The sequence below is a fragment of the Fringilla coelebs genome (assembly GCF_963513975.1).
Source record: "Fringilla coelebs genome assembly, chromosome: 11".
Lineage (NCBI taxonomy): Eukaryota > Metazoa > Chordata > Aves > Passeriformes > Fringillidae > Fringilla > Fringilla coelebs.
The window spans coordinates 4,537,180-4,556,521 of record NC_140037.1 but is presented as its reverse complement, the minus strand read 5'-3'; the positions used below and the strand labels follow the sequence as shown (position 1 = coordinate 4,556,521).

The following is a 19,342-nucleotide window of genomic DNA, read 5'->3' as shown; positions in this document are numbered from 1 at the left end:
CACATCCAGCACTGAGGGTCGCTGTACCCAGCAACCCAGCCATGCCGCCATGCTGTGGGCCGACAGTCCCGCCGGGCAGCAGCTGGAGCTGCATGGAGGGGCAATGGAGTTTTGAATGGGTCACGGGGTACAGTTTCCCTGTGCGTGCAGTTATCCGTATGCAAGGGCTTGCACAAGTAGTCCTGTGAACTCACACTTATACACATGTGCATGCATTCACATGTGCACATCAGACATAGGACGAATTCCCCCGTGTGTGCGTTCACCTGCACGTGCAGTCACTTGCCACTAGCACTTGTGTGCAGCAGCATGGAGCTGTGGCCTGTACACATGCGCTCACACATGTGACATGCGTTCAACTACGTGAACATACGTGCTCAGAGGTGTGTGCATGCATTCGCCTATGTAAGAGTTCAGCTGTGTGCTCACATGTATGTGCTCACATGTGTGCACACATCCATCTGAGGGTACACGTTCAGTTGTGTGCACTGACGTGCATGTGCCTGTACCCCCTGCACAGCCATGTGCATACACTCCACGTGTTTCAGACCACTCACCGACACGCTCCTATGCACATGCACGTGTGTACCCCACTGTGCGGGTGTGTACCCCACTGTGCACGTGTGTACCCACTGTGCAGGTGTGTACCCCACTGAGCATGTGTGTACCCCACTGTGCAGGTGTGTACCCCACTGTGCGGGTGTGTACCCCACTGTGCGGGTGTGTACCCACTGAGCACGTGTGTACCCACTGTGCAGGTGTGTACCCACTGAGCACATGTGTATCCCACCGTGGGGTTGTGTACCCACTGTGCGGGTGTGTACCCCACTGTGCAGGTGTGTACCCACTGTGGGGGTGTGTACCCACTGAGCACATGTGTATCCCACCGTGGGGTTGTGTACCCACTGTGCAGGTGTGTACCCCACTGTGCGGGTGTGTACCCACTGTGCAGGTGTGTACCCCACTGTGCACGTGTGTACCCACTGTGGGGTTGTGTACCCACTGTGCACGTGTGTACCCACTGAGCACGTGTGTACCCACTGTGCAGGTGTGTACCCCACTGTGCAGGTGTGTACCCCACTGTGCAGGTGTGTACCCACTGTGCAGGTGTGTACCCCACTGTGCAGGTGTGTACCCACTGTGCGGATGTGTACCCCACTGTGCGCATGTGTACCCACTGAGCACGTGTGTACCCACTGTGCAGGTGTGTACCCACTGAGCACATGTGTACCCCACCGTGGGGTTGTGTACCCACTGTGCGGGTGTGTACCCCACTGTGCACGTGTGTACCCACTGTGGGGTTGTGTACCCACTGTGGGGGTGTGTACCCACTGTGCGGGTGTGTACCCACTCGCCCACACTCACGCTGGCCTCGCGCACCTGAGCTCACCCTGGAGCATCCCCGGGTCCCGTCCCTGCACCTGCGCAGGCGCGCGCCCCTGCCCCCCGCGCGCGTTCGCGCGCACCTGCGTGCCCACACCCACCTGTACGCGCGTGCCCCGTCCGAGCACTGGCGCCGCCCAGCGGCCGCCGTCGCCCCTGCGCTGCCGCGTGGTGCCCGGCGCTCCCTGCGAACTGCGAGCAGAGCAGTCCCCGGGGAAGGCATTGGGCACCACCCTGCCGTACCGCGGTGAATCGGGGCACCCCGGAACAGGGTCAGCAGCAGCAGCACGGCGACATCCCCCTGGGCACGGCCACCCCCTCCCCGGGGCTGCCCCAAAAGCTCTGGCAGCTATGCCCTGAGAGATTGCCAGGGAAAACCCTGTATCCACTACCCAAGTGCTGTGACTCCTACACGCATCCCGGCAGAAGGGTCCAGGCACTGACCTGTGCCTCAACTCAGCCTAGGAGCACTGGGAGCAGAAGACACCCTGCCCACAGCCGCACTTCAGGTGCCCCCTGTGCCATGGGGGCATTCAGCTCCCAAGAGCTTGCTAAGCCTTGATTCATCCCAGCTGGAGCAATTACCCCCTCCCTGCTCCAGTGCCTGTTGTTGGGGCACAGGTACAAACCACGCAAGAGACAGATGGAACAGAAGTGCAGCTCCTGCTGCAGCTTTACTGTTAGAGATACAATGGCCTGCAGCAACATGCAGGCGCTGGCAGCTCCTCCAGCACAGGGCCCTGTGCAGGGCTGCTGAACCCCACCATGAGAGCAGCATGGCCCCCAGGGGGTGCAGTCTTTGGTCCTAGCAATGATCCTGGGGTGGTTGAGATGGAGGGACTGTTGAGGACCCCACTCCTGCCAGGCCCGATCCCACAGTACAGCCAGGCAGGTGTGAAGTGTAGTGTTTAAGAGGCTAAAGGGTAGCCCAGAGAAGGGGTAGCAACTCAGCAGGGCTGCTGCTGGAGCTCACAGGCAGGCATGGATACTGCCTGAACCCTGGGCTGGGTTGTCCAGCTATGGGGCCACACCAAAGCACTGCAGCCCACGTGCCTCCCCAAAACGTTTACCCTCCTGCCCCAAGCTCCTGCTGGTTGCATTAAACCCCTGTGCAAAATCAGTATGAAGGCACCTGCTCACGCCGTGGAGACAGGTGGACAGTGGCAGGGGTGATATCTAAGTGCTATTTGTGGCTGTTGCAGCAGAAAGGAGGGGACAGGTACCCCGTTTTGTCCTTAATGTGGTTTTTCCTCTATTAATCGTTCCTGGTGTTGAGCTAGAAGCTACAGGTGAGGGCTGATTGAGGCTGGGTTGCCTCCATGCCCACAGCATTGGTGACAGAGGGTAGCACAGGCCTCAGTGTATTTGTCCCTGCATCCAGGCCCTGGCAGGGTACCATCCCAAGACACAGGTACACAACACCTACTGACACTCACCTCTGCCCCCTGTGGTCCCTCAGCCAGCAGGGAGTGGGTTAAGAACGTGCTGGCTGGGCCATTGTTTCTGACACAATGAGGAGGAAAAGGATGCTGGGGCTGAAATTCCTTCAGCTCCCCCGACAGATGGACAGAGCTGGACAAAGAGACAGGACAGCGGTGAGCACAGTTTAACCCTTTCAGACGCTGCATGAATAGTAGCTGGGGGATGTTTAAGGCATGTGGTGCAGCACCAGATCCAAGACAGGCACTGGTGTCCAGGACAAGTTGGAGGGACCTCATGGGCACAGAAAGACCCATGAGAGTGGTGGTAGCATCCATCCATCTGGTCTTGCTGGGCCACAAGCTGCTGAGTGGCCAGAGCCCATGACAACTCTGTGGCACAACAACCCCTGTCAGCACCCCTGGCACCCCCCTCTTCTGCTTGGTAAATCACAAAAATAAATAAAAGGCAGGGGTTGGACAGATGAACAGACACAGGGAGAATCCACAAGGGGCTGGATCCTCTTTGGCAGCAATCTGGGATCACAGCCAGGATCCTGGAAGGAGACTGGGTAGGGGGCTAGCAGTCCTTGGAGGCCTGGCCAAGGCTCTCACGCAGGCACCTGAGCTGTTCCTGGCCCAGCTTGATCTTCTCTTCCAGCTCCCTCTGCTCAGCAATGAGGGCTGACTTCATCTTGACGAAGTGCTGGTAGTCCTGGAGGTGCTCGGCGGGCAGGTACCGTGCCACCATGGCACCCACTGCCTCCTCGCGCCGCCCCACGTGCTCCTTCAGCTCTTTGGCATCCTCCAGCTGTGCCACCAGCAGCCGCTGCTTCTCCCGTAGGGCCAGCTGTGGGAAAGACAGCTGGCATTGGCAGGGCATCCCACAGCCCAAAACCTCATGGGTGAGGGTCCCCTCCCCCATGCCCACCTTGTCCTCAGCAGGAGCGTGCGGCCCGAGGCTGCCCAGGGCAGTTTCCACCCGGGCCAGACGACCCGAGAGGGAGAGCAGGAGGTTGACCACCTTGTCCAGGTCACCCACGAAGAGGCGGTACTTGTCGAACTCCCCTGGGGTGCAGAGGGCTTGCAGGCGAGCAGCCACATCTTCACCCAGCGCCCCATTGGCACTTATATCCTCCTGCAGCCCCCGTTGTGCCTCCTGCAGCACCACCAGCTTGCGGCTCAGACTCTCAATCAGCTGCAGCTGCCGGAGGAAAGGGGTCAGGGGAAACTGGGGCCGCTCCCCATGGGATCAGGGGACTGGCACAGAGGTATAGGGGCGCTGTGCTGGGGCCGACAGTACACAAGAACCTTGAGGTACCCCAGGTTCCCATGAGCTACTGGCAATTCCCAGTCCCCACAAGAATCTGTAAATGTCTCAGAATCCATGTGCACCTAATGGATGCCCCCGGCCCCTGTGGGTATCTGGGAACATCCCAGCCCCTGCAAGCATCAAGCATCTGGAGATGCTGCTGGTCGCCACAAGCATCTGGTGAGACTCCCAGGTCCTGCAAGCACCTGACAATGCCCCTGGTCCTTGCAGACATCTGGCAATGCCCCAGCCCCGTGTGAGTATATGGTAATGTTCCTGGTACCCGCAAGTGTACAGCAATTACCCCCATGCCCATGAATGCCTGGTGATGTCCCCAGCTCCCAGTGATGCCTCAGTCCCCATGAACATCCAGAAATGCACCCAGTCTCCGTGAGCACCTGGCCAGGGCAGTGGGGAACCCCAGCAGTGTCTTGTACCTTCTTTTCCACCAGCTCATGGTCCACCTCCTCCTCCTCATCCTCTGAGCTCCCCTCCACTACCTCCGGCAGCGCCTTTACCTTGTTGAGTGGCTCAGTTTTGCCCACTGCTACACCATAGTGCACTGGGAAGGAACTGGAACTGGCAGCACTCCTGGGAGGCAGCGAGATGGGCTCAAAACCTTGCCTGGGGAGACAGAGATAGAGCAATAAGCACTGGGGGGTGTCAGCCTGCCCTTAGTATGGGGCCCAGTGTTGTGACAGTCCTACCTGTCCTGTGCCAGGGCCTCCAGGTGCCAGTCCTGCTGGAGACACTTCCGCCAGGCCTGTTGCTCCCCTGCCACCAGCAGCTCACCCATCACCTCAGTGGTGGTGCCAGAGGAAGCCAAGGGGGCCAGGACACTAGCCAGGGAATGGTCGCTGACAGCCACGTCCCACAGGCGTTCCTCGGAGTCCATGCAGCGGGGCTGGGGCCAGCTGCCCTGGCAGCTCACCCCCTCGACTGCCCCAGAACTGGGCTTAAGTGCCTCCGGCAGGGCAGGACCAGAGCCACAATGCAGGGACAGGGGGCACTCACCCACCCCACAGGGACTGGCACGGCCCTGCTCCTGGTTCTGGATGAGCCTCTGGGGCTGCTCCTCCATCTCCCCAGACCGCTTCATCTTTGTCCACTTCTCCCCAGCTCCTGACACCCTGTCAACACCCACCCAGAGCATGTCAGCTCCCCTGCCCACCCATGGGGGCAGAGACACTCAGGGCTATGGCCATGCCAGGGAAAGAGGTCAGGGACAGGAACACTCCACAACACAAAAACCCCCCACAGGGTGCTCTAAGGATTAGGATGCTCTGATACAGAGTACAAGGGCCCACCCCCATGCCACGGCACCACTTGCCTGAAAATTTCAGCGTTGGCAGCATCAGGCCCAGGAGTCCTGCGGAGTGATCTGGGGGCCTCAGGTCGGGGCCAGGCACCTGATGAAGCAGGGGGGCAAGCAGTGTGCCCCCAGGCCTGGCCTTTCTGCTCCCTGGTGAGGCTCTGTGACCGCTCCCTCACTGCCTCAGCAATGCTGCGGATTGGCATTGGGGCAGCAGAGAAGGAAGAGCCGTGCCCAGCACCATCTGGTGGGTGCTGGGATGCCCGACGCTGTCTGTACTTCTCCCAGTTGGGCGGAGGTGGGCGGGGAGGTGGGGGGCCCTTCTTTTTGGGGATGCTGGGAGGGTCCAGCTTGGCACGGAAAAGGTCCTTCTGGTCACAGCCCCAGGGGCTGGAAGGTTCCAGGTTGAGATGGCTCTCAGAGAAGGCTCTGCCCCTTAGTGGGCGGTGCAGCGGATCCGGGGGGCTCTCAGGGGTGTGGGCCAGGCGGTCACTATCCCACAAGAGGTCATGCGTGGATGTGGCCCGGTAGCAGGGCAGCCACTCTGGCTCGGTGCTCTCAAGGCAGGTGTGGAATGGGCCAAGCCTTGGGAAACCGGGTGGGTAGCTGGAAGAGAAGGAGGCACCCGTCCTCCCATACACAGTCACCCATCTGGTGGTTCAGGCCCATTTCCTGCCCAGCTTCATTTACCCCAGCTAGTCATCCAGTCACACTGGTGGGAGAAGCCCAGGCTTATCTGCTGGGCACAGTTCCCCAGAAATGGCCCCAGACCCCTGGGGAAGGGTAAGGAGGGGACCACCTTTGCTGTGGACACCTCCTCACACACCCTTGCCCAGCGTCCCTCCTCCTGCCTCAAAGGGCACCACGCCAAGGATGGCCGAGGAACTATGGGAGGCACTTTCTACATCCCCAGTCAAAATCACGGCAGTCCCCACATCCCCCGGCAGAGGTCCCCACTGAGTAGCACACACATCCCAGCCCCGTGGCATTCGGCAAGGGCTCACCTGACGGACTGGCTGACTTTCCTGGTGATTGCAGGTGGTTCCCACTCATCCTGAGGAAATTCCTGTGTGAGGGGGAAGGCAGTGTGAAATCCATCCCCCAGCACCTCTGTCCAATCCCCATTCAGGCGCAGAAGACTTGCAGGCAGTCTGCAGGGAGAATGGGGGAACAGTACCCCACACTCCAACCCAGGGTAATGGTCCAGAGGTGCAAGCGAGTGTCAGTGGTGCTCCCCAGCACAGTCCCACAGGGCATTACTCACTGGGACGAAAGCTCTCCGAGGGGGCCAGGCATCACTCTCCTCTCGCCCAGGATGGGTAGCTGGGTAGCAGCATTCAGGGCAGCGCATCCAGGACACAGGATGACAGCGGCATGCGTGGCCACGGGGCAGCGGTGGTGGGCACGGGTCCCCTCCACAGTAGCGGCAGGGCTCAGGGCGCAGGGGAACCCCATAGGGGTAGGAGAAGCCCCGCAGGTGATCCAGCTCCCCCGGCCTCCCCAGTGGCTTGTAACAGTGGGGCTGCTCCCGGCAGCACTCAGCATAGGGGCCAGCAGAGCCAGGGCGGCTGGGTGAGGGTGGGCTGTAGGCGTGGTCCACAGAGAGGCGGCGGACATCCCGGTGCTCAGAGCCAGAGGGCTGGAAGGTGCTGGGATCACCTGCTGGTGGCTTGCTGTGCCGGGGTGATGCCAGTCGGCTGCTCTCCTCAAAGAACCGGCGGCGGTCGGCGAAGGGCAGCAGGACTGCTTCATCGCTGCACCGTGGTGGGGAGCTGCAGGCCGCCGGGCCCTGGCTGTAGCCCTCCAGTGTACTGGGGCTGGGCGAGTGCTGTGGCTGCAGCTTGTTTTCCGGGGACCAGCGCCAGCGGCCCCTGGCTGTTGGCACCACCCGCTCAGGGGACAGGGGCCCTTTAGGGGCTGGGTCAGGGGTGGGGATGCCCCGGTCTGCAGAGCGGTCAGAGTTCCTGCTCTCCTCACTCGGTGCCGGGCTGAGACACTCAAGCGGGGCAGGATGTCGCTCTGCCAGTACACTGCCCTCTGGGGGCTCCTCAGTTTCCTCCACTGGCTCCTCACCAGGTGGAGGTGCACCAGGACCCCGGCTCTTCTGCAGCTGGGCCTTGCGCCGCTGGATCTCGTTGCGCAGGCTGGTGGCAAAGCGGTCACTGCGGCGGCGCATCTGAGCAGAGCGGTGGGGAGGACCCCCAGCCCGCCGGGCCCCTCCCCGGCTCTCCTCCTCCACTGGCCTCTCAGTGCTGAGTACTGGGCTAGCCCCCTGGCCGTCCGGCCTGCAGGCTTGCTGCAGCTCAGGGCAGCAGTGGCAGGGCGCTGGGCGGCAGCAAGGCTCTGGGCAGTGCGGAGGATCCTGGGCAGCCCCTGTGGCTCCCCCTCGGCTGCCCTCAGGATGCAGCGGGGACAAGGTCCAGCATTGCCCACTGGGGGCTGGAGAGGCTCGCCCGCTGTTGGTGCCCAGCTGGAGGGAGCGGAACTGGGAGGCCAGCAGTTGCTCGGGAGCACTGTGACGGTGTGACACGTGGCCCTTGAGAGGGGACAGCAATGGGTTGTCACCTGCTGTCGTGGCATCAGGAACTTGGTGCATGCTATCATCCAGGTATGACTGGTTGTCGGACTCCATGCTCTCCCCCAGGAGTGGCTCAGCTGTGCAACGGTCCGAGTGGGAGCTCAGCATGTAATACTGGTCAGCAGAGAGACAGTCTTTCGTGGGGTATGGTGCCAGTTTCCTCCTGCCCGCTACTTCTGCCTCCCCATCCCGCTGGCAGAGGAAGGTGTCAGAGATCCACCGGCCCTTGGCATGCAGCATGTCCACTGACACTGAGGCCTGGCACCTGTCCCCTCTGCCAGCTGGGGCTGCTCGCAGGCTGTCCCTCCTGACAGGGGGCTGGGGGGGCACTAGTGCCCGCCAGGCTTCAGGGTGCCAGCTGGCAGATGGCTCAGCCCCTGTGGCCAGGTAGCGCCTGTCAGGGGCTTTGCAGGGGCCTTGGAGGCTGGAATCAATGGACACGGCCTCTTCAGGACGGAGGGAGAGGGCGCAGTCAGAGGCGATGGAGCTGGCAGAGAAGGAGCTGTAGGCCGAGTCCCGCTTGCTCTGGTACGTGCCCTGGTCAACGGGTGAGGGGTCTCCTTCATAGCAGGCCTGGCTGGGATGGTCCAGGCTCTCCATGCTCCCGATGGAGCTGCTCCGGTCAGTGCTGCAGTGCCAGGACAGTGGGTTCCACTGCAGGGACAGCTTGCTGCTGCCTAGCCCCACGTCAGTGTTACAGGCACCTGCTGCCCCTCATCCAGCTCCACAGAGATCCCAAGGAGCCCATCCCCCCGCATACACCCTCCCCGGGACAACGGAGCACAGGGCAGCACTACCCCAACTTGCCCTTCACCCCCGGGTTGGGGCCACCACCAAGGCTGCCTGGCACTGGCAAGGGGAACAGGCACAGGGAACACTGGGCGTGTGTGACTCCAGCCACTCGAGAGCGGGGCAGTGGGACTAAGCAGCTCCTGGCTGTCTCCAGCAGAGCCACCGCCCCTTCCTGCCGGGAGCCGGGAGTAAACAGGCAGGGGAAAGGGTAGTGCAGGATGAGGAGGGATGCCCGAAACTAGAGTGGGAGCCCCTATGCCACCCCCACTGCCACAACCCAAGAGGGTGTCCCATCTGCCCTCTCCCCTTGCACAGTCTCATAACTGCCCCCAGGGTCTCACCTGACATCACACCCTGAAGGCCAGGAGAGGCTGAAGGCATCAGCAGGGCAGTGCATGGTGGGGACGTCTGGGCGGCTTTCGGCAAGTTTGGCCACGTGCCAGGAATGTGGCCGGAAGACGGGCACGCTCCTCCTGCCAAGAGCAACAGCGGGAAAGGACAAGAATGGGGAGGAAGCCAGGCCAAGGAACTGGGGCTGAAGTCACTTCCTACGGGGTTTCCTGTCCCCCCCAGGCCAGCGCCCGCCCAAAGGGGATGGCAGCGAGGAGGGTCCAGTCCTGCAAGCACTCGGCAGTGGGCAAGGGGATCTCACAGTTCACCCAGCTGGCCAGGACTCCCCAGACTGCAGCATCCCTGTTGCCGCATTAACAGGAGACCGAGGACACGGCCCCTGCATAGCCCATAGGCAATGACCTGAGCAGGGCAAGTGTCTGCTGGGACTGCATTAGCTCCACCAAAGGACACTGGGGCCACATCTGTCTCCAGCGCAAGCCTGACCTTCCCCCTTGTTCTTTTGTGCCCCAATATCCGCAGCAAGCACCAGCTACATCATGTCTCTGGGAAGGGTCCTGTGCTGGTCTCTGTCCCAGGCCCTCACAGCATCCACAGGAGTCTCCAGCCCACCCAGCAAATGCCACTGCATAGATGTGGTCAGAAGCCACCTCCTATACCTCCCAACTGCCAAGTGCTGCCACATCTACTGACTGGATAAGAGCAGCAAGCTGTGAGGTCAGCACAGGGACTTCCCAGAACCCCCAAACTCACCATGGATGATGCTGAGCCCCAGCACAGTCCCGTGGGACCCCTGCCCCTTGGGCAGTGCCCTTGCGCCGTCCCTGCCCCTGAATGCTGCTGGAGCTGGAGTCAGTCAGGATGCAGCCAGGGAATGGATGCAGTTGGAGGGGCTGGGGGGGGAAGGGACTGCAAGGCCCAGCCCTGCCTCTCCTTCCTTTCCCAGGCAAGCAGGCAGGCAGGAGGCAGGCAGGCAGGAAGGGAGAGGAGCGGCCACGCTTGAAGACACCGCCCAGCGAGGGGGTGGTAAGCCCGATGCACTGCCCTGGCTCTGCTGGATGTGGAACCCTCACTTAGCGGGAGTGCTGACAGCAGCAAGGGGCTGCTCCCCACCCTGTCCCAGTAAGGGGCACCTCCAAGCTGGAGACAAGGGCACCTCCAGGTTCCTGCCAGTTCCCCAGGCAGGTAAAGCCCCACTGGCCCTCCCCGTGTCCCTTCCACAGCACTGCCAACCTGCGAACAACCATCTTCAGAGTGCGGTAGGAGCCCTTGATGAGGATGAGGGCCTCCTGGCGGGATCCGTACAGTGGCGTCCCGCTGATGTTCACCAGCTCATCACCTGGCTGCAGCCGGCGGGACAGTGCAGCCTTGCCCCCATCCTCCACCTGGGTGACAGAGAGGGGGCATCAAGGGGCGCACAGCCCCCAGAATACCCCAGGGGATGTTCCATGGCCGCCACGTGTCAGGGGAGAAAGAGGCTTTGGAGAGGGTGCCTGAGCCCCAGGCACCACAGAGGGATCTGTAGGGCCAGGCTCTCCCCCTTCTCTGGTCATATGAATTTCTGAGCAAGGGCATCAGGGAAAAAGAAAAATGTCACATCCCAGCAGATTCCCTCACAGGCAGCACAAGGGCCCTTTGTCCAGCATAGATGCCAGCCCCCTGCTGCTGCTTCCAACCCCACACTGAGCCTGTCTGGGCACCCGTGGTGATTTTGATGCTCATCCCACCCTATGTGCACATAGGAGAAAATAGTAGGGGAAGTGCTGAGTCCTGGCACATGCCTACCCTCCGTGACACCCATGGCCAAAATGAACCTGGCACCCTGTATTACTGTGCTTAGAGGAAGTATAGCCATGGTGCTGCCAGCACATGAGATCGTGGCCCATGCCCTCTGCCCTAGCCGGTAGGTGAAGTCCTGGCAGCCCTGGGACAAGCAGTGCCCAGTTGGGCTAGGCAGTGTCCATTGCCAGCACTGATCTCTGCCCATCCTGCCACTGCAATGGCCAGGGATTGCCAAGTCCATGGCACAGGGCTGGCAAGCAACTGGAGCTGCTTCTCCATGGTGGCAGTAGCACAGGGCATGCAGGTGCATGGGGCAGGACAGTGTGGATGTGGCAAGACCCTATAGCCACCCGCAGGGCAGAGCTAACCTGGCTCCATGCTGGGGCTCCTGCACCCACCCTGCCCATGGGCTCTTCACCCTGCCCAGTTGCTCCCAGGCCTGGCTCTTCTCACATGCCTGCAGGACCAGTCTGGGCAGCAGCCAGGCCCCAGTGCCAGGGAGCACACATGGCTTCCTAGCAGGTCAATCATTGTGCATGTACCCCTGGGTACCACTTTCCAGCCCTAATGTCGGGCAGGGCTCAGGGGGCATTCCACTACCCCTGGACAAAATGTCACCTTAGGAGGGAGAAAGGTAGGAGTAGCCAAGTCTCCTGCCCAGTGCACCACTGCCCCATGGCTTTGCCTGGCACAGCTGTGCCCAGAACCAACAGCTCTCCCATTTTTCCAGGGATCTTAGCACCGCAATGCCATACCCAGGCTGGGCACAGCCCAATGTGCCTGCCTGTGCAGGCAGGCTGCCCTCCTACCCAGATGTCAGCCATGGGACTGCCTTCCTGGCAGGGGACCCTGACTGCCTGTGAGGGCTCCCAGTCCTACCATGCAGTCAACGGAGCACCTGGGTTTACTCCTTGCCACGCTGCTGCCCACCAACGGGCACCAGCAGAGCATGCAAGGCAGGCTGCACCTTCACCTCAGTCCTCTGTCCAGACACGTGCCCACCAGTCCTGCGTGCCACCGCCATGGGAATGAGTCAGAGGTTAAAGGTGTCCCCACTTGCTGCAGGACACCACCAGGTCAGCACCCATGTCTGGGCCATCACATACACTAGGATGGACAGGCTCAGCCCTGGCATCACGCACAAGGAGCTAAATTTGGCACAAACAGCCCCTTGTTCTGCCTTTACCGCCAGTGAACTCAGCACTGGCAACCAAACACCACTTCCTGATGCCCTGCCTGGCTGAGCCAGCCCAGGACATTTCCCAAACACCATCCATGGAGTTCACTCTAGGCCCTAATGGTGGGCACCAGATAGCTCACGGGAATGTCTGCCTGTCTCAGGAGAAACTTGTCTTAGGAATCACAACCAGGACAGCACCAGAGCTGTGCTCACCCTGCGCCACACCAACCTCCCTCCTTGCCCCTGATGTGCTCAGGGAAGCCAGTGCCGGAGGGCGTTTGCAGCCCCATGGAAGGCGCGTGTGAGCACCTCCGTGGGACTCTGCCACAGAAAGGGATCCTGCCTGGAGTGGGCTCAGAGGCCAAATTCAGTCACCGAGTGTGGGGACGCTCTTCCTCTTTCCGGCCCGCGCCCCCCGCGCCACAGGCGAGGGCCGCCCCCTCTCCGCACACACCTCGGCCGGCCGCAGCGGCGGAGCGGTGACCCCGGGGAACCCTCCCCTGAATGCACAAAGCGCTGGAACAAGCCCCTTTTGTCTGCCGAGCACACGCGGTGGTGGCGTGTCCGTGGGAGCGCGGGGGCCGATACCCCGCGGCCCGCAAGCCAATGCCCTTCTCAAAAGTGCCGAGGAACATCCCCTCCTCCTGCAACCGGTGGACCCACGGGGACCCATCACCCCCAAGGCCAGCAGCGAGTGGGTTACGCGGGCAGTTCTTCGGCGCCCGGCTCCCCACCCGCCGACGGTGCCACCTCAGGGCGCAGGGCTGGGACCGGAGCCACTTTTCCAGCTCCCCCAGACAGACCGCGCTGGCCGCGTCCCGCCGAGGGCGTGGAACGGCCCGGGGGCGCAGTCGGCCCGGCTCGAGGCACGAAGCAGCCCCGGGGCCGCCAGCCCGGCCCGCCGCACCCCGGCTCAGCAGGACGGCGACACCGGGAGGGCAAGCGGCCAAATCGTCCGGCGACAGGGCCCTGTCCGGGCTCCCCGGAGGATTGGCTATTGGAGTTCCCTGACCGCTACTCTCCTCCTTGCGGGTCTCCCCGCGAGTCTTCCCGCGGAGCGATGCGCTGGCGGGGGCCGCGGGAATCGGTGACCCTCCGTGTGGCGAGACATCGGGACCGCAGGGGTCACCCTCACCCTTTGCTCCCGGCTGCGGCCGGGCTCCGCTCGGCATCGCACCCCGGCGCCAACCCCGTCCCGGGCACGGTCCTGCCCCTGCGTTCCAGGGGTGCCGGGGCATGACGGGACGGACTATGGTTCCCCCACCATGGCCCTAAACGTCCCCGCAGAGACCGGTGCCTGGAACGCCCGGGGGCGCGGCACCCACGGATGGGCACACAGGGGGCTGACCTCCCCCGGCTACAGCCCGCGGGACGGGACCGGGAAAGACATGAGGGGGGAATGTGGGGGCCGCCCCCGACGCCAGCCCAACGGATGTGCCAGAGGAATTTCTTCCTGCCGCCGGGCCCGGGCTGTCCCTCCGCCCCTCTCGCTCTCACTCTTCACCGCGACTCTAAGTGGAGGGCCGCGGAGATCGTAGGTGCGAGTGGCCGTCTCCGTCCCGCCGCGCCAGGACACGAGACCCCGCGGGCGGGGCTCCTCGCACCCCCGACGCCGCCGCACCCCGGGTGTCCGCCCGTCTCCCGCGCCCCGCCACGGGCGGGAGGCCTCTCGCGGGGGGATGTCGCGGAGCCCACGCGGGACTCTGCCGGCGATTCCTACCTTAGAGACGATGAGGGGCTCGCCGTGCTCTAGCCCGCCGCGCAGCGTGAAGCCCCAGGGCGCGCCCCCCTGCAGCTGCACATGCACGTACTGGGGGGCGCCGGGCCGGCCCTCGGCCCGCTCCATGGCGGCTACAACTACAGCCCCATCCCGGCCCGGCCCCGAACTGTGGAGGAAATGACACCCCCGCCCGCCCGGGCTGAGCGGCGCGGGGCGAGTGCGGGGCGGGGCCGCTCCGCACCGGGACTGCTCCGCCGCCGCCAATGAGGCACGGGGGGACGGCGGCGGACGGTTCGGCACGGCACAACACGGCACGGCTCAGCGCAGCTCATGGCATGGCTCTGCACACAATGGTACAGCACAGCACCTTTCTACTCAGTACCTTGGCATGCCATCCTTTAGCCCAGGGACCTGAAGTAAGCTGCTTGGCTCATCTGGGTACAGCCCAGGCGGTGTATTTCAATTCAGTCCAGCTCAACCCAGCACGGCATGATATGGAAGGCTTGCAGACTTCAGTGCAGCATGATACATCACAGCTCAGCTCAACGTGGGATGGCAGGGGGGCCAGCATGGGTTAACTGGCCCAGCATGGCTCAGCCTGGCATGCCTTGGTGCAGTTTCAGCTGGGTTGGCACATTCTGGCTTGTCTCAGCTCAGTTCAACATGACACTGAGGGCTGGCAAAGCTAAGTTTGGTACAGCACAGAACAAACAGGGGTCTCATCTGGCCACTTGACCTGGCCCAATTTTGTTCAGTGCAGTTCAGCTTGGTTGACTTGGACAAGCAGGGCTGGCAGAGTTCAGCTCAGCAGAGCCTGGCCTGGCTTGACTTAGATTGACCATGCACAGGTTCAGCTCAAAATGACCCAGTTGGGTTCAGCACAATATGCTGCCACCAGAAACACACACCAGTAGGGACTGCTCAGCACAGTTTAGCCTGGTACAGTGGCAGTTCAACAGCATTCAGGTGGGTACGAGGGGGTGGCAGTAGGGTGATGCAGCCCCCCCAGCTCCCCATCATGTAGTCACACTGGCACCCCAAGCTCCACTGCCTGCAGGCCAGCACACGCTGCTGGCTTCTGTCTGACCTACCCATGCCAGCTCCCACCCTGTCCGTATCCTGCCGGGCACCTTAGGGCATACCTGCCAGTTTGGCCATTCTTCACCTTTGTCTTTTCCCTGCTAGACCCAGGAGAGGCAGCTGTACTGCTTGGGGGAAATTGAGGCAGGAGGAAGAGACGGGAATGGCAGCCAGGGATGGTGGGAGTGGATCAGCATGGATTCCCGAGGGAACCTGAGAATCCTGCTCCTCCCCTTCCCGCCTGGGGCCACGACTCTTACTCATCTCCTTCCCAGACGACCAGCCTGGAAAGCTCTGCTCTGCAAGCAGCGCCTGCAGCCCTGGTTGCCTGCCATGGCCTGGGAGGGTCAGCTTGCAGTGCCAGGCTGGTTCATTCCCAGTGCTGGAAGGGTCTCGAGTTTTTCTTGGTAGTCCCTGTCCACAAGCACCGGTCTTGAACTATGCCTGCTGCCTTTGCAGCCCAGCTGCAGCCAGACCAGTACAATCTGAGTGCCATAGGGCACAGGGTGGAGTGGTACCTGGGCTATTTGTAGTGCTAGAGCCCACCCAGGAGAGATTCATAGCTCCCCCCTATACAGCCTTGACATGTCCACCACTGACATGTCCACCACCCCAACCCCACCTGCCTTGTGATGCCCCCAAATCATGACTGCCTGCTGCCATGCCCAGACTTCCCAAGGTTCACTGGCTCATCTGCCCCTTGTGTGCCTTCCCAATTAGTAACAAGGGCTGCCTGGCCAGGCAAGAGGGCTCTTGTGCCCTGGCTCTTCACATAGCCCCTTAGCACATTTAGCACCACACACGCCCCTACACAGCCCTCCCAAGCCCTCAGCACTGTGCCCAGCTGGCACTAAGAGTGGGCAGCAGACACTGGTACAATCCCTCCAGCTCTCCCCATGTCCCTATGTCTGCACCAGTGATTCCCAACCAGTGTGGTCACCTCCTGGCCACTTCCATCCCAGCAGGAGAGCAACAGTGTACTGTGGGTCTGGGCACAGCACCAGGGGCTCTGGAGGTGGGACTGGCTGTAGCTGCCCATACCATACTGTAGTGTGCACAGAGGGCCTTTCCCAGGCAAGCACTGTCCCCAGTACAGAAAGTGGCTTGAATGGCCCATGCCAGCGAGAGGGTGAGCATCATGCTCACCTCTCAGCTTTGAGCAGGTGCTGGCAGAAAGACCTGGAAGCTGGGCAAGGTAGGGAAAGTTGTGGGCATGCTGATGGTGGTGGCAGGATGATGCCTACAGTGGGGTACTACTGGCTTACCCAGACATACTTAGCACTGCTGGTCTCAGGGTCACTCTGCTCACCCATGTGTCTTAGTACCAGCTGGATAGAGTGAGGCACTGGGCAGCCTGGCTGTGCTGCAGGGCTGTTGGGGAGCAGAACTCCAAGTTCTGTGCCTCTTGGGGTAGTACAGACCAGCATGCAGCAATGGGCACAAAGGTAATGAGCCACTGATGGAGTGTCAGCACAGAGTGGAGGGAGCTGGAGGGACTCCCATTGCATGAAACCACCTTCTCAGGTTCTGTCTGGTCCCACTCCCCTGGGACCCAGGGAGCTCCTGCCTCTTTAAAACCTGATTGAGTCCATGCCTTTAAAATGGGCCTGGGCAAGGACCTCCTACCCTGTAGGAGGAGGCTGAGCCAGGAGCAGGTGGGCTGAGTGAGCTGGTTCTCCCACTCCACCCCACCCCCCTACCCCACCCCAGCACCTTTACAGCTCCCATAGCCAGGCTCTGTTGGGCTAGCTTTACTCCTGGTCTGGATTTCAGTCTGGAATTTGTACCCCTTTTTGCATACAGATTCCCCCCCACCTTTCTGTTCCTGTGCCAAGCTGAAGCAGCTAATGTGGTTGTCCTGTCTTGATAGGAGCTGGAAGCACCCTGGGATCCTTTTGCTGGTGCCCGCAGTCAGCTCTGCCTCTCAAGTGAGGAGAAGCATGACTGCAGGTTCTCCCTAATTCTTCTGCTGGCCAGCCCCACCTTGTCCCTCTTACCTGCTCCCTCGCGACACTCACCTATCATGGCTATGCCCTATCCTTTCACCAGCCTCCTCCTTCTCCTTGTTGTGCCCCTTTCCCAGGCTGTGAACCAGTCCCCACTGCCCCTTGGCTCCCTGCCTGCTGTCCCCACCCTGCCCCTCCTGCAAGCCCTGCAAACGCGGGCTCCAGGCAGCCCGGGCTGGCAGGCGGGGCCAGCCAGTGGGCAGCCCTTGCGCTACATGCTGAATCTGTACCGGCGTGCTGCTGACCGCGAAGGCCGACCCCGCCGCAGCCGCAGCCTAGGCACCAACACCATCCGCCTGGTGCAGGCCAGTTCCCATGGAGGTCAGCCCTGGGCAGGTAAGGAACCGGTGAGCACCAAGGATGATATAGGCGCTTAGCAGAGCTAGCAGGGTGGGCTTGAGCTCTGAAGGCAAGGTCTCATGCCTGCTTCCTTCCCCCTCTCTGCAGCATCCCGGCTGGGGTTGCTCTTGGCCATGGGGTTCTACTTGGCAGGCATCCAAGGCTCTGCCCCAGGGGTGAGATGGGCAAGTGCATAGCTGGCCCTTGTGTGCCCTTCTCTCATTCCCACTCTGCCTGATGCTCTGCCAGGCTAATGGTGTTGGTGGAGAGGATGGGAAATTTTGCAGACTCTTTGTCCTTCATGCCACCAGCAAGCCTTGGCTCATGGCTTCTGTTTGCTATAGCTTCTGCCGGGGCAGATGGCTGTCACAGGCTCTCCTGTGCTATGTGGGGCTGTGGCAGCACCATGAGAGAAAGGGGTGCTCCACAGTGCCTCCTGCACTATGCTAACAGGGTACCGGTTGCTGCTTCCCTGCAGGTCGCTGGTACTTGCAGGCCCTCAGCTACCACATGGAGGGCCAGCCAGAGGTCGAGCACCTCCTCAGAGCTACTGTGGTCTTCCTGCCCAGTCTGTCACTGGCCCACGGTCGCCTTCTCTGCGCTCTGGAGCTGGTGATGGCTGGTGAGGCACCCAGGGTGCTGCTCAGCCCTACTGCCCATCCCCGCCATGGCTGGGCCGAAGTTGACGTCACCCCTTACCTGGTGCTGGGGAACAGCAGCGCGGGGAGCCTGGCACTGCGGCATGTCTGTGTGCGTGCTGGCCGAGCAGGAGGCCACGATGCCCCCGTGACCCCTGGCCACCCTTTTCTCCTTCTCTACCTTAATGATACCCAGGCAGGGTTGGCACCTCTAGCAGCAGAGCCCCACCGACACCGACGTGATACAGGGACATTGGCTCATGACCTGCCCAAGTACCTGCGGGAGCAGGGAGGGGAGAAGAGTGACTGTTCCCTCCGCCCCTTCCCTGTCAGTTTTGCACAGCTGGGCTGGGACCACTGGATCATCGCTCCTCACCGCTACAACCCACGCTACTGCAAGGGCACCTGTCCCCACCTACTCCGCTATGACTTCCACGCACCCAACCATGCTGTGGTGCAGAGTTTTGTTCATCAGCTTGTGGATGCCAGTGTGCCCCGGCCCTCCTGTGTGCCCTATCGCTACAGCCCCATCAGTGTCCTCATGATTGAGCGCAATGGAGGCATACTGTACAAGGAGTACGAGAACATGATTGCAGAGTCCTGTACTTGCCGGTAATTTCCACTGCCTCAGCACATCATCCCTGGGCTCTGCCTCTTCCTGCAGATCTGGACTTTAGGGTTTATCTTGCTCTGCCTGGGGCTCACTTGGCTCATCTCCCCTCCCCATGCAGTGCTGCTCAGTGGGGAGGTTTTACAATGACAGTTTTATGTAAATTGTGGGTTTTTAAAGGCAGGAACCTGTGCTGGGGTGGTTGCCCCATGGCATCTGTCCTTCCTGCAGCCCCCATGGCTGCTGCCTGGTTTTGGTGGGCAGGGGGGCTTGGCCTGATGTTCTCAGATATGAGCTGTATCCCTAAACTGGAGTACGCAGCTCTTAGGAGGTGGCTGGAGTCTCCTGGTGGAGGAAGGGTAGGAAGTCCAGGTGTCTCTGTGTTTTGCATCTGACACATTGGTGGTGTCAGGATCTGATGTGACCCTGCCTGTGGCATCCTTTCCCAACTCACGTGCACCCCATCCATTTCTAGTCTCAGCTGCAGAGGCATCTCACCAGGCTGAGAGTTTGGGCTGGAGTGAGGAGGCCTCTCTCCTCCCCTGCAGTTCTGCTCTGGAAGGGCTATGAAAAAGTGGGGGGACCTGAGCTGCCATCTCTGCTTCCAGTGCTAGAGGCCAAGGCAGCTGCCTGTGCTGGGCTCTGCCTGCTGTTTCCTCTGACACACCTGTTCTTCAGCTCCTTGGCTTGTCCTCTCACAGGGCTCAGGTCTTGTTCCCAGAGGTCAGATTCCTGTTGCAGATGTCTCTCTACCTTCTTGCACTCTTGCTGTCACACAGGCCTTGGGCTCTGCTGGGCTCCTGGCATGTCCCTGTACCCAGAAGGGTCAGTCCCACTCTCA

General features: G+C 61.6%; 2 protein-coding genes across 3 annotated transcripts; one reads left to right on the top strand and one right to left on the bottom strand.

Moving 5' to 3' along the window:
- Positions 1–2,983: 2,983 nt before the first annotated feature.
- On the bottom strand, positions 2,984–13,982 carry SHROOM4 (shroom family member 4). 2 transcript variants are annotated; one of them, XM_084212754.1, is made up of 10 exons: positions 13,829–13,982; positions 10,380–10,531; positions 9,137–9,268; positions 6,690–8,631; positions 6,430–6,491; positions 5,444–6,031; positions 4,821–5,243; positions 4,551–4,737; positions 3,733–4,005; positions 2,984–3,651 (listed from the first exon to the last, which is right to left on the bottom strand). In XM_084212754.1, exons 1-10 carry the CDS (start codon positions 13,952–13,954, stop codon positions 3,382–3,384), a joined length of 4,155 nt encoding a protein of 1,384 aa, XP_084068880.1. In that variant the 5' UTR covers positions 13,955–13,982; the 3' UTR covers positions 2,984–3,381. The 2 variants fall into 2 exon arrangements, with proteins under 2 accessions (XP_084068880.1, XP_084068881.1); XM_084212755.1 differs by having other exon boundaries at positions 4,632–4,737.
- Positions 13,983–16,931: 2,949 nt separating this feature from the next.
- BMP15 (bone morphogenetic protein 15) lies at positions 16,932–18,507 on the top strand (the record flags this gene model as incomplete). Its single annotated transcript, XM_084213240.1, has 2 exons — positions 16,932–17,250; positions 17,732–18,507. The coding sequence occupies 2 exons, from the start codon at positions 16,932–16,934 to the stop codon at positions 18,505–18,507; spliced, it is 1,095 nt and encodes a 364-aa protein (XP_084069366.1).
- Between the last annotated feature and the right edge of the window lie 835 nt (positions 18,508–19,342).

Excerpts from the sequence above, each read along its gene's own strand:
- SHROOM4 (XM_084212754.1), bottom strand. The coding sequence starts at position 13,954 with ATGGAGCGGGCCGAGGGCCGGCCCGGCGCCCCCCAGTACGTGCATGTG. Across the intron at positions 6,492-6,689 it reads CTCGGAGAGCTTTCGTCCCA|GAATTTCCTCAGGATGAGTG; the intron begins GTGAGTAATGCC and ends CCCCTCACACAG. Across the intron at positions 6,032-6,429 it reads AAAGTCAGCCAGTCCGTCAG|CTACCCACCCGGTTTCCCAA; the intron begins GTGAGCCCTTGC and ends CTTCTCTTCCAG.